This window comes from Neovison vison, chromosome 13, assembly GCF_020171115.1.
Source record: "Neovison vison isolate M4711 chromosome 13, ASM_NN_V1, whole genome shotgun sequence".
Lineage (NCBI taxonomy): Eukaryota > Metazoa > Chordata > Mammalia > Carnivora > Mustelidae > Neogale > Neogale vison.
Window position 1 is genome coordinate 147,738,708 of NC_058103.1, and position 14,344 is coordinate 147,753,051.

General features: G+C 41.1%; 1 protein-coding gene across 1 annotated transcript in view; it reads right to left on the reverse strand.

The window, feature by feature from the left end:
- The window catches only part of IQGAP1 (IQ motif containing GTPase activating protein 1), a 104,887-nt gene that overhangs the window by 54,074 nt on the left and 36,469 nt on the right, over positions 1-14,344 (reverse strand). The window contains exons 4-8 of the mRNA XM_044229871.1: positions 13,449-13,526; positions 8,427-8,503; positions 2,094-2,161; positions 1,050-1,163; positions 304-482 (exon numbers count right to left, since the gene is read on the reverse strand). Coding sequence (XP_044085806.1) covers positions 304-482; positions 1,050-1,163; positions 2,094-2,161; positions 8,427-8,503; positions 13,449-13,526 — 516 coding nt within the window. The remainder of the gene's footprint in view (positions 1-303; positions 483-1,049; positions 1,164-2,093; positions 2,162-8,426; positions 8,504-13,448; positions 13,527-14,344) is intronic.

The following is a 14,344-nucleotide window of genomic DNA, read 5'->3' on the forward strand; positions in this document are numbered from 1 at the left end:
TGTAAATCCATTTCATTTATATGTAATTCTTAAAAAGGTAAATACAGTGTTCGATTCAGACTGGAGGTTGCCTGGGGTTAGGGATGGGGAGTGGAGGCTGATTGTGAAGAGGGACCGGGGGACTCTGGGGTTGATGGTTTTGTAACCACACACGTTTGTCAAAACCCATCGAACCATACATGTAAAACAGTAAATTTTACTGTGTATAAACTATACTTCAAGAAAAGTGATTTTTAAAATGGACTCATATCAAACAATGAAAGAATATAAATCAATTAGAAGGAAGAAGTGTTCCATTTTTACCCTATTTTTAGCGTTGGTCATTTTCTCCTGCTTGGCCCGATAAAGCACATCCTGGTACGTGGAAGCCAAGGGTTCTTCAAGATTTACAAGCATGGCATTGGGGTTTCTCAGAGCCGCAAATGTGTCGGCTGCAATTCTACGGTCAACAGCCTCATTAATGGCAATAACGGCAGCATGCACTAAGAAAATAAAATTAAATTAAAAAATCAAAACATAGAACACTGGGGTTATATAGAGTAAGGGAGGTACACGACACACCCAGAACAACACCGTCCCCCCTACTGCAGGAAAAGGCTCACTGTGCTAGAGAAATGATGACTGGAGTTGGAGGAATGGCTCCCTGAATCCAGTAAGCCTAGTCTCCTCTGGGATGCACAGAGCCACAGCTCTGCCTGTGATCCCATGTCTGGGATGCTGAGTTTGGAATCTCACAGGGAAATATTCGTTAAAGAGCTTTGCAAGCAGGTATTATGGCAATGTTCACCCTCAATCATGTAAATACCATGACAAAAATAACAAACCCAAAGAGACAGTGAAATGTAGAACTCACTTTCTAATGCTTTCATTTTCATCAAAATCACTCACTTCCAAATAACAGTAGCAGAGAAGACCGCAGCAGTGTTGACTTCCCTCTACCGACCTAAGCTTGCTAGCAAAACTCCTAACGTCTGGGACCATCACAGTATTCCTGATTGAAGGTGGTAGCAACAAACCCATCTGAACCCACAAAGTTGCTCCTTGCTTACACGCAGCTTCGTCCACTGAGAGCTCGTTAGCCAGGATGCCCCCAATCTTGCTGAAGGCGGGCATCTGGATCCCGTACTTCTCCAGCTCGATCTTCATGTTGTTGATTTCCTCTTCTACAGGAAAAGATGAAGACCCAGGCGAGCAAATTAAGCACCTTTCCAGAATTCAGAGAAGGAAAGAGATTCCCCAACTACACAATGGGAAGAAGTGGCGGCTACCTCCTAGAACTGTTACGAGGATTTGATGAGACGATATACGGAAACCACTGAACATAGTGCCTGGCACAAAGCATACACTCAATAGACATTAACTATTATTACTATTATCAACAGCACCAAAAGTCAGTGTAACATGAGAAAGAGCCCTACAGAAAAGAGTTGCTCAAAACTGCTACTTGTGGCATTTCCTACAATGTACTTGGGAAGGAGCAGCTGTGAAGGAAGCTCAGGAACAAATGGCCCACAAGCCAGCCAGATGTCTTTACACACCAAGTCACAAGCTGCTATGGGACCATTCTGCTTCCAAGGCAGGAAGCCAAATGATAAAGAAAACAACATGTAAGGTTTGGCCCATTGCCCCAGGTCTGGTGAACAACTTCCCCAGAAGGAAAAATGTCACAGATAAAAGTTTTATTAAATTTAAAATTCCCAAGTCTATAGAATAATGACCAGTTCAAAGGATTTGAATCTATATTACTTCAACCAATAATATCACTGTTCTTTTTCTCCCCAAGCCCCCATCTCTTCAAGCATCTGACAAAAGTAAATACATACAGAATAAGGTAAACAAGTTCAATTTTTAAATTACTAAATTGTCATCCCTTGCTCTCTGCCCACTGTAGGTACTTCCTAAAATGAGAGAACAAAGTTTGAAATTCCCAGTTTACCTGTCTTTTCAATGCACCAGAGAAGCAAGTTACACTTCTTTGATCTCTGTTGCCAGCGTGTTTTTTTAAGCCCTATGTCTTTAAGATTGGTACTGTTGACTCTCCAGGCTATTTCCCCATAAATCAAGCATTTCCTGCCAAGTCTGTAACTCCTTACCTGTGAAGTCAACCTTTCCATATAGGTCTTGAATCTGAGGAGCCAGGCCCAGTTTGAACAGGTACAAACTAGAAGACACGATATGCAAAAAGAGTTAGGCCTCCCAGCTGCACCCAGGGGCTGCTCTTAGATTAAGGAGGAAAGTCAGCATAAAGAGAACAAACATTCTGAACATATATACCCCTGCATGCTGCCCTATCCCCCTTTGCAGCTACCGCACTTCATCTCAGAACCTTTTCTGAGTTCTACATCATATTGTTCTAGAAAGTCACTTCATGCAATGCAAAAAGCACTGGGCTGGGAATCAGGAGACACAAGTTCAAGTCCCAGTTCCGGTACAAATCCAGTGTGCAGTGTGAATGTAGTCTATCTAGGTGGAGAAACCTTCACTTCTGTACACCTTCCTGTGATCAATAAGTTTTAACAAACAAGATATCTATGAAAGTGTCATGAAAATGGGGGCGCCTGGGTGGCTCAGTGGGTTAAGCCTCCGCCTTCACCTCAGGTCATGATCTCAGGGTCCTGGGATTGAGCCCCACGTCGGGGTCCCTGATCAGGGGGAAACCTGCTTCCCCCTCTATCTCTGCCCACGCTCTGCCTACTTGTGATTTCTGTCAAATAAACAAATATTTTTTTTAAAGTGTCATGAAAATGATTCAAATAAAAAGTCTTATTTTTCATATTACTGATGGAAAAGTTTCAGGTAATTCATGAGTCTTAAATAAACATCTTATCTTTATTGTTTAAATAAAAAAAAAAAAAAGAAATCTATTCAACTTTAAATCTCATGAAGGCAGGAACAATAAAAGTCTTGTTCACCACTATCTACCCGGAACCTGACATATATTAATAAATATTAACTTTTCACAGACAGACAGGTGGATAAGAAAATGTCTACAAGCCTGAATGACCATAACTGGATGCTAAGGACCCAGCAGATCAGAATCAACAATAAGAAGTGTACTTGACAGAGATGGACACAAGCAAGACACTGACAGACTAGCAATAAGGGAATAAATTAAAAACGCTTAGGAAACAAGTCACAGAAACTCAACAGAGTGACCTACAATTTGTGTAAATAATCTGTAAACCTCAGCTTGATCTAAACACGAATACGGATCGTGTATTTTGCATTCACAGAACTGATCAGGACTTAAACTGTATATGACAAACACAAATGTATAATCTAAAAAAAGTCAAGTATTTGGAAAAGACATTCAAATTTATACATTCAGAGTAGCTAATTATTTTCTCAGATAACTACAAGTATGAATCATGCATATGATTAAGTGTTTTTTAGAGTAAGATGCTCAAAACGGAACTATACAATGTTCCTCTCAACAAAATTTTTCAAAGCAAAATAGCCAATAACATTCTGGATCTATACCATGTACCCACAATATATATTATTTCTCCCATATAATACGTCCTACCCATATTCCAAATTTCTTCAGGAATTTCTCACTCTTTTATTTCTACGTGGACAGCAGAAAGTGATTGCCACACATCAAGAAACTTCAAGAATGTCACTTTTATAAGCCCAAGAAGAGTGAGTTCATTTTTTAGGTCTTTCAAAGGTAAATTAAAGTTGTTAAGACATTCCAAGCTGCTACGAGTAAAGTAGAAGAGAAGCTAAGACAGAGGCACCATCTTTCTTTTATCTCAATTATTGAGAATATTTTAAGGAGGTGCTGGAGTTACGAATATAACTACAATGGCCACTCTGACCCTTTTGCCCAGAACCAAGAATAGTCAACCTCAAAGCTGAAACTTTCAGTCCTACCAGTAAACACCCCTTTCCAATCTTTGCTCCTGTCCTCCCTAATTGTACAAGTAACTGTTAGTTGCCTACAACAGTCAGCCTATGATTGAGCTCAGGTTCATTTTCCTTTTCTTTTTTTCCTACTGAACCTGTACTTCATAGTAATGGGGAAAGGAGGGTGTGGATTCCTCTTATCTTTGCTGCCTGCAGAGCAACCTAGAAGTCACTATGCTGATCTCAAAGATTGTTAATAAAGGCTCTTAAACACAAACACAGCAGTTGCTTAGGAAACAGAATCTAGTACCGTCCACAGTCCCTGATCTAAATTCTTTGGGCCAGATATGAATTTAGGATTTCTCAGATATTAGAAAGGTTTTATAGTGTATACAGTATTATACAATATCTGTTTACTTAAGTATATACAGTATTACAAAACACACCAGCAAGCCTTGAGGCAGCACCCCTGAAAAAAAATATTATTTTTTTATAATTATAATTTTATAATATATTACTCTGCAGAGAAACATACACATAATCACAATAAGGAGACAAATATTCTAAATAACTAATTAATTCTGATCAGATTTTGCCAACAAATGAGTTTGAAACAAACTTAAAGATGATTTTCAGCTTTTACATTTCTTTAGGATTATGGGCAAATTTAATCCCAAAATCAGTTCTTAGAAAGATAAAACCTCAGAGGAAATGGAAATAAAGAACTGGGGTCTTGGGGCACCTGGGTCGCTCAGGTCATGATCCCAGGGTCCTGGGCTCAAGCCCCACTTGGGCTCCCTGCTCAGCAGGAAGCCTGCTTCTCCCTCCGCCTCTGCAGCACTCCTGCTTGTGCTCCCGCTCTCATAAATAAAATAATTAATTAAAAAAAAGAATAGGGGCACCTGCGTGGCTCAGTGGGTTGAGCCTCTGCCTTCAGCTCAGGTCATGACCTCAGGGTCCTGGGATCGAGTCCCATATCGGGCTCTCTGCTCAGCGGGGAGCCTGCTCCCCCCCCTCTCTCTCTGCCTGCCTCTCTGCCTGCTTGTGATCTCTCTCTGTCAAATAAATAAATAAAATCTTAGAAGAAAAAAAAAAGAAGAAGAAAAGAATTGGGGTCTTATCTGAGGGTGGAATGTAATCCAGGACAGTAATTTAGCAGGACTAAATACAGTGACTATCTCAAAAGAGAAGAAGAAAGAAAGGGAGGAAGGGAGAAACAGGGAGCTAATAATACTTTTCTGTTACTGCAAATCCAAAAGGGAGAAGGGGCCTCACCACACACAGTGAAGCAAGGTGCCTTTCTCGAACACTGCTGTACCGTGCGCTGAAGAGAGGCTCCCAGCAGGTATACACTGCCTGCCTATCAACAACGGCCAGCCCTTCGGGAAAAACACTCCAGGGAGGAAAGAAATCATAAATCACCAACCAGAACACACTGCTCTGTATATAATTTCCAAGCACAGGCTGCATACTGAAGAGAAATGAATAACAATAGCAGACTTCCTCCCCTTCCGATTCTGAGAAAGGCACAGTTAATTCTTCATCTCCAATTCAGGGACTTTGGGGGTCTGGGACCCAGATGACGTTGGAGAGAGCCGTCTCTGCAGAACTCACAGAGAGGAGCTCTGCCAGCGGGGCCTTTTGCCGGCCGCGTTCAGACATCCATTGTGGGTACAACCTTCACAAGGTTATCAACAAAGGCAAACCTCACTGTAACACTGAGCCAATCACAACACTCAGAATTAATCTGATTTTGGCTCAGACAGATACACTTGAAACTGCTACAATCTGAACATTCCCCTAAACAACACCCACTTCTAAGTGTTTTTTTATTAAATCTTGGGTTACTTTTGTTTGTCCGTTATGACATGTACCTTGGAGGGAAATGTATGACATGTACCTTGGAAAAGCAATGTAAGGCATGACCTCTGTCCCTAAGATGCTAATAATGTAATAGAGAGAAAGACAGTGAACGTATGCAAGAAACAACAGAACTAAGAAACAAAGAAACATAGGTGTTTAGACAGAGGAATGAGCAAGAGTCGCTGAAATCACAAACCCTCACCAAGAAGATGGGAACTGAATTAAAACTTGACTGGATACACTGAGACAAACATGAACAGTCATCTGGTAAAAGAAAGTACCATTTTCTTTTCTCATTTATAGGGCAGAAGATATCCCCTTGAGCTAGAGAAGGAGAAGGAAGGCTTGTTACAATGTATGATTTTGACTACCTAGTGCATGTGAGGCATCTAAGTACTAGAGACACAAAGATCGGGGGAGTCCTGCCCCCAAGGAGTGCAGGGAAAGCCAGCAGCAAGAACGAAAAACCCGAGGATGATGGAAAGCCATGCACTTGAAGAGGTCTGTGCAAACACCAAAAGAGCACAAAGACGGGAAGCAGCTAATTCTGTCTGAGGGAGAAAAAGTAAAAGAAGGCATCCAGAAATGTGGCAATCCACAGTAGCAGCTGAAGAAGAACGTGGGTTAAACTCGGGAGTAAAGGGCATCCAGGCCATGCAAACAGAATAAACAAAGGCACAAGAGCGTGGCTGTGCACTGGTGCTACATTCGTTCTTTTGTGGGTTTCACATGGCTTCCAGGGATCCAAAGGGTCTGGCACATATTTGATCAAACCTGAGACAACAGGCTTCTCACACACAGGTCAATATGATACATATATTCATGTATGTAATTAACATTTATTAAGCACACATAGAGGATGCCTTATAATTTCATCAAATTAGCAGCCCGAGCAAAGAAACCACAGCCACATGTCCCACTCACTTCTACCACCTTCTCATATAGCCCTGCGGCCACCAGGTAAATCTGTCCCACTCCGTGTGGTGCTGTCATATCTACTGAACCCCACCCTCCCTCCACACACATTGCCTCCTCCTTCCAATACAGTATTTCGCCGATTCTAACAGCCAAGGGCCTGAAATTAAGCCATCTTCAGAATCTACTATGAAATTATGAAAAAATTATACTTTGTTTCAGTTCCTATTTGTCATATCTGTTTCGCATAAATATTACTTAATGAACAAATGGCTTGGTGAGGACCTAGAAAACTAAGTAAATTAAAAATCAACCATTTGGGGGCGCCTGGGTGGCTCAGTGGGTTAGGCCGCTGCCTTCAGCTCGGGTCATGATCTCAGGGTCCTGGGATCGAGTCCCACATTGGGCACTCTGCTCAGCAGGGAGCCTGCTTCCCTCTATCTCTCTCTCTGCCTGCCTCTCCGTCTGCTTGTGATCTCTCTCTGTCAAATAAATAAATAAAATCTTTAAAAAAAAAAATCAACCATTTGACAGTTGCTGGCATTATCTGAAGATGTTGATAAAATTTAATTACACTACTAAATTATTAAGACATGATGAGTGTATTTTGTAATTCAGCTATTGGCTTGTGGCAAAACAGAAAACAGTAATAAGTTTTGAAATGTACATGCTTGGGCGCCTGGGTGGCTCAGTGGGTTAAGCCGCTGCCTTTGGCTCAGGTCATGATCTCGGGGTCCCGGGATCGAGTCCCGCGTCAGGCTCTCTGCTCAGCAGGGAGCCTGCTTCCTCCTCTCTCTCTCTCTGCCTGCCTCTCTGCCTACTTGTGATCTCTGTCTGTCAAATAAATAAATAATAAAATCTTAAAAAAAAAAAAAACAATTTGAAATGTACATGCTTCTTGTAATTCTTAAGAGATTTTAATTAAAAAGAAAAGAACTGCTTCCCAGCTGAAATGTACAGTTCACAGGAATACTAGATCAACAATGAAAGACTACACTTTGTTTTCAGAGCCAAATTATCTGCTATTATGGGGATGAATAAATCCCTTCTCCCTATTCCCTAGAAAAACACAGCTGTTTCTCACCACTTTGTTAAGACAAAAGTATCCCATTCTATTTGGAAATCCTGAAGCTAATGCAAGAACTTTCTCATTGCACCATGGACAAAAAGCTATACATTCAAGTCAGACATTATTCCTACACTGCTTTCTTTTTTACTGAGACAGAACTGACATGGAACATCACATTAATTTCAGGGGTACAACATAATGATTCAATATATGTATATATTGCAGAATGGTCACCTCAGTAAGTCTCACTAACATCCATCACCACACAGAGTTACGGATTTTTTTTCCTTGTGCTGAGAAACTTTTTTTTGAAGATATATTTATTTAATTTAGAGAGAAAGGGAAAGAGTGTATGTGCTTAAGTGGGGTCGGGGGAGGGACCGAGGGGGGGGGAGGAGACTCCCCCCCGAGGGGGGAGCCTGATGCAGGGCTCGATCCCAGGACCCCGAGATCATGACCTGAGCTGAAACCAAGAACTGGATGCTGAAGCAACTGAGCCACTGAGACACCCCATGCTGAGAACTTTTAAGACCTACTGTCTCAGCAACTTTCAAGCATACACTACACCATTAGTAAAGCAAATCCCTGGGAAGTAAGTTACAACCCCAGGGCTTAGTTGTTTTACAGCTGGAAGTGTTTTTTTGACTCCCTTTACCCATTTCGCCTGCCCCCAAGTTCCCACCTCTGGCAGTTTAGCAGTCTGTTTATTTTACCAAGAAAATCTGATTACCTGAGTGCGTGGATACAGTAGATACATCTTGGCATGTTTTTTCGATCATAGATATCTGTAGTTTCTGGGTAAAAAATCTAAGGAGGAATAAAAGAAGCAGAGTAAGGTATCCACCCACTGGATCGTTCACCAACCACCAATTATACAAATAAAACGATCAGCAAACATTATTGCATTCAGCAAGTAACTTCATTAGGGGGAACAGACAATTCATCTTAAGTAATGCAAAGAATAAAAAGCTATAATAGAGAATAAAAAGCACGAGTTGGAAAAGCCTTATTTGGTTAATCCACTGAGTTTCACCAGGTATGTGAAAGGGATTTGCTTCCTGCAGACTCAGAATGGGCAGAAGACACACAGCGCTGAGCAGTTTAAACCACTGGCCAATGTGGGAAGCTCCGGAGGACCGTGATCTGCCCAGTTCCCATCTACCATGTCTAGATACAGAATAACTCAACAATGAGCATTTACTGGGGTGCTTTCGGTTGTGTGAATTACTACATTTAGACATTGGAAAAAAGCTATAAAATATTAAAATGTGTTATATGCAGCGACGTCTGGCTGGCTCAGCTGGTGGAGTGTGTGACTTGATCTCTAGGTTGTGAGGTTGGAGCCCCACACCAGGTACAGAGATTACTTAAAAATAAAATCTTCAAAAAAAAAATGTGTTACATGCTTGGGAGAAGAAAAAAGATACACAGATGAAGTAGCTGCAAGAGCGGATATTGTATGGGAATGGGGAAGACTGGTGTTCTCCTTAGTACATGTCACAAATAATCGATTACTTGTGTTATTATCTCTTTGACTAGACACTACATGAAGGCAGGGATCAGGTCTATGCAATTCATTGCCATATCTTCAATGCCAAGCCCAGAGCCAAGGTCATGGAAGGGATTCTGCATTTAATGAATTAACAAATGAGGTCAAACAGGAACACAGTAGGTTTAGACTGGGTATAATCCTGAATTTCAAGATCTATCTATTTTCATGGTGATGTGGCACCACGAAATTCATTCTATAATGTAGGGAGAAAGGAGATGATAATGGTCTGGAGAAGTGAAAGACTGAATTTTGAGGCTGTCAGAAGAATCTGGATGAGTAGTGAAAGGCAGCAGGAGAAGGCCTGTAGCGCCATGGGCCTGTCAGAGCCCTTGACCCACCGTGTTTGTCTGTTTTCATGCATTTCCCATAATACCTATGACTCTCAACTAGAAAGAACCGCCCCCCCTCGAGAGATGGGATGCACCAGAACTGTCTTTTGATCATTCTTCAAACTCTGCATGCTCACTTTCCAAGATGGAGATATCATCATCTCCTGAAAGGTGAAGATCATGGTCTCCCTGAGCCACCCTTCCCGAAAACAGCACAGAATATGTTTTAGAAAGTAACAGAAAGATACAGTTGGGTAGGGTAGGATGCAATCCGATTATGAGGGCCTCAAAAGTCAGACAAGTCTGAACTTGATATGCAGGCCCCAGAGAAGTCCTAGCTGTGAAGCCAGGGATAAAAACAGAGCCTCAGAAGATCTGACTGGAGACAGGACACAGGGTACATTGAATCACGGAGAAACTGAAGCTCAGGAGGCACACTGATAACCTCTCTGAACAGATAAAAGAAACATTTCAAATACATGAGGAAGGCTTGGAGCATAACTGCATTTAGGAGTTCAAGGTAACCTCAAGATTCTGAGATGGATGACAGGGGAATTGAGGACAGGTTACCATTTAGTATAGAGGAGGGGAGGTTCACTTGGGGGAAAAGGAAGGTTTACGCTCAGACAGGAGGAATTCTAGCTAACAGAAAACTAGCCGAGAGCTGTCGAGCAGCCATGTGAAACTGTGTTTATCTTATAGCAAAGCCTTCAAAATAACTGAAAGCATGAGAACAAGAATGTTAAGTAAATAAGGACAGCAGCTTAAGGAACCCCCACAACTAGGAAATGGTAGGTAGACACAAGAGGAAGATGGAAGAGGAGTTGAGTAGATGGAAAACAATTTAAAAATCAACGTCAAGGGGTGCATGGCTGGCTCAGTGAGGAGAGCACATGACTCTTGATCTTTGGGTTATGAGTTTGAGCCCCACACTGGGTGTAGAGATTACTTTAAAAATAAATTATTTTTAAAGATTTTTTAAAAAAATTTATTTATTTGACACAGAGAAAAACAGAGAGAGAGAGGAAACACAAGCAGGGGGAGTGGGAGAGAGAGAAGCAGACTTCCTGTTGAGCAGGGAGCCCGATGCAGGGTCAATCCCAGGACCCAGGGACCATGACCTGAGCCGAAGGCAGACACTTAATGATTGAGCCACACATGCACCCCTTAAAAATAAGATCTTTAAAAAAAAAAAAAAAAAAAAAATCAAAGACAAAAATCACAAAGTATTTTCTGGAAGAGGTGGCCAACAAGACCAATTATAACAAAAAGACAAAAGTGAGAAGAACCAAAAACTTACCACATTAAGCTTCTATAATTAGCCTATTTGTACCATATTAAGAAATTAGGGAAGATATCCCTACAGACACTATATATGTATTGTCAATGATATATATTATTATATTATATTATATATATTGTATATATATAATATACATTGTCAATTATATATCATACATTGTATTATGGGCAAAAATTTTTAGGCTAAGTATCATTAATCCACATTACAAGTCTTCTGGACCTAAATCATATAGAGTGGACATTTCCAGGCTGATAGCCATGATGGCCCTATTGTCTCTGAAAGCCTTTGGAGAACTCTAATGTTTGTTATAGCTGTGGTCCAGGACAATATACTACCATTAGTAAACAAAAGAAGTAGTAAAATTATATCAGTAAAAAAGCATTTTGTAGTAACAATACTACTAGTAATAGCACATATTAACAAAGCTCTTAGTACCATTTAAAAGAGGTTAAATCATCATTGCCCGTCAGGCATACTACAAAAGAAACAGGTACAACAAGATACAGGTGCACAGAAAGGCCAAGTAGGCGTTAAGAAGTTGACACACTGCATTTCCTGACATTTGTGGGCCTAATTCTCAAACCTACCAGTATGAGGAAGAGAGCTTCAGCATTCTGCTCTGAAAAAAGGAGGACAAAAGCTAGTCTTCTGCCAAGACTTGGCTCTGGATTTAACTCAATTCAAAACACAGATATGCAAAACTGAGCTGGCGCTATGCTAAGTACTGAATGTTCGAATGTTCGTCTCCCGGTGGTTCTAGCCCCTCTTGGACCTCGGATCCTCCCTACCTCACTTCTTTCAATCTGTCTTTGGTTATAAAAATTCAGATGCCACAGGTAGTTATAAAGAAAATAAAAACACCCCTTAATCCCATCACACAGAAATCCCATCCCATTACAGACTTTTCCCAAGAATAAAAGGGAAATTTTTTACATAAAATGATACATACATAAAAATAGAGATCTATTTTTTTACATAAAAATAGTGATCTCACCTTAGCCAGAACACAAACTCTTATAACCTTAGGCCATTCGGGTTTTTTCTCCCACTTAACACCTCACAGACAACTTCTCTTGTCAAGACAGAGTAATATCACCCTTTCTAACGAGCTGTACTAGTATTCGACTGGCTGCCACACAGTTAATGTCCCCAGTGAAAGAACATGTGGGTGCTATCTTTTCTAGTCTAAGCAATGCTGAAAAACTCTATGTGTCCATCTTTTCGGGCTTGTCTGATTTCGGGGGTGGGATGAATTCCTAGAAGTAGAATTCTTGGGTCAAAGGATATGGAAAACAAAAAACAGTCCATGCCTCTAAGAGTTGATGATATCGCATGGCCTTCCGGGTTCAGGATAGGACCAGGGATGGGGGGCAGAGGGGGATGCGGAGGCTGGAGATGGCAAATTTCACTAAGAGTGGTGCTAAATAAAATAAATTCCTGAGCAGAACACGCGAGGACACACACTCACTCCAAACCCATTCAACTGTACACATGCAGGTTCTGCACACCAACCGTACCTCAAGAAAGATGTTTTAAAAAACAAAGACGACAGGGACACCTGGGTGGCTCAGTTGGTTGAGCCACTGCCTTTGGCTCAGGTCATGATCCCAGCGTCCTGGGGTTGAGTCCCGCATCGGGCTCCTTGCTCCCCAGGGAGCCTGCTTCTCTCGCTGCTTCTGCCTGCCACTATGCCTGCCTGTGTGTACTCTTTCTCTCTGACAAATAAATAAATAAATCTTAAAAAAAAAAAAAAAAAAAAGAATGTCTTTCTCCCAATCACTCTGTCATAAAAATAAAAAAAAATAAAAATAAGGGCGCCTGGGTGGCTCAGTGGGTTAAGCCGCTGCCTTCGGCTCAGGTCATGATCTCAGGGTCCTGGGATCGAGTCCCGCGTCGGGCTCTCTGCTCAGCAGGGAGCCTGCTTCTCTCTCTCTCTCTCTGCCTGCCTCTCCATCTACTTGTGATTTCTCTCTGTCAAATAAATAAATAAAATCTTTAAAAAAAAAATAAAAAATAAAAAAATAAAAATAAATAAAAATAAAAAAACAGGAAGACTACAGCCTTGACCAAAACAAGAAACGGGAGGTAAATGCCATCATATTGCCTCTACAACTTGAAACATAAAACAACAGCCCATCATGTTCTCTTACAGACAAAGGAGTATTCTGTAGCTGTAAAATGACACTTCTAAAATATTTCCTCCTATTTCTTAAAGTCAAATTTTAGTGTAACAACATTGTGAATAAATAAAAACACTGACTTGTAGACTTTAAAAAGATGGATTTCACGGCATGTGAATTTTAATGTAAGTCTACAGTTTGATGTAATAAAAGTCAATGACATCATAGGGAACTTCTCTAGGGTGAGGTGAGCAGGGATGGGGAATAAAAAAGAGTAAGAACAAAACTATTCCCTAACAAACAGAAGAAAGAGATCCTTTAGTGCTTAAAAAAGAAAGAGAAAGAATATCATCAAAGGTTCAATTAAGAATAACTTTATAGGCAGAATAACAACTATGTGCCAACACAGCCTCATGTAAGCCAGAACTCGGAATCTCACGTAAGTTACCTTAGGCAATCCAATCTCATGCATGGCATTCAACCACTGAATCACGTTATCAGTATGTCTAAAGTGCAGGCCAGTTGCCTAGAACAAATAAGAGACAGTTAGGCACTGTTGGAAATATTGAAGCAAATAGCAAATAAAGACTCTCTTTGCAAAACTTCCCATATGCGACTTTGCAAGGGCCCCTTAAATTGAAAGTCTATAGCATTATGTTCACATTCCAATCCTAAAAAGTCGAATCCACATTTCAGTTCCCTTCATCTAAGAACCATCTGGTCAATCTGCCTGTGTAACGTGGTCTACAGAACACGGTCTTCAGGATTCAATTATCCTGGATTCAGTCCCCGGCTTGGCTGTCTACTGATGACACTGAGTAAGTCGCTTCACTTCTTTGAGCTTCGTCATCTGTAACACCTACTTCATCAGTTTGTTGTAAAGATGAAATGGGAAAATGTACATAAAGCACTCAGGGTGGTATCTGGCATGTAGAAAATACTCACAAACCGACAGATACCATTAAATATATCAATCAGGGTTTTCATACTACACAAACACCCACTCATGTGGTGGACATGGTGTTTGGTGGTATAAAGGACTCATCTCTAGGTCTGCTATTTTAGAGAAAGATTTACTCTCAAGGGGAAGATGGGCAGGACTACTGTTTCTATCGCCACGTAGTCTTCACTCTTGTTTGAAATGTCCTGTTGCCTGGGTGGCTCAGTCAGCTGAGTGTCTTGACCTAGGTTTTGGCTCAGTCATGAGCCAGGGTCATGGGATCCAGGTCCGCTTTGGGCTCTAGTGCTCAGTGGGGAGTGTGCTTGGGATTCTCTCCCTCTGCCACTTCCACCCACTCATACTAGTGCTCTCTCTAAAGATACATAAATCTTTTTAAATTAATG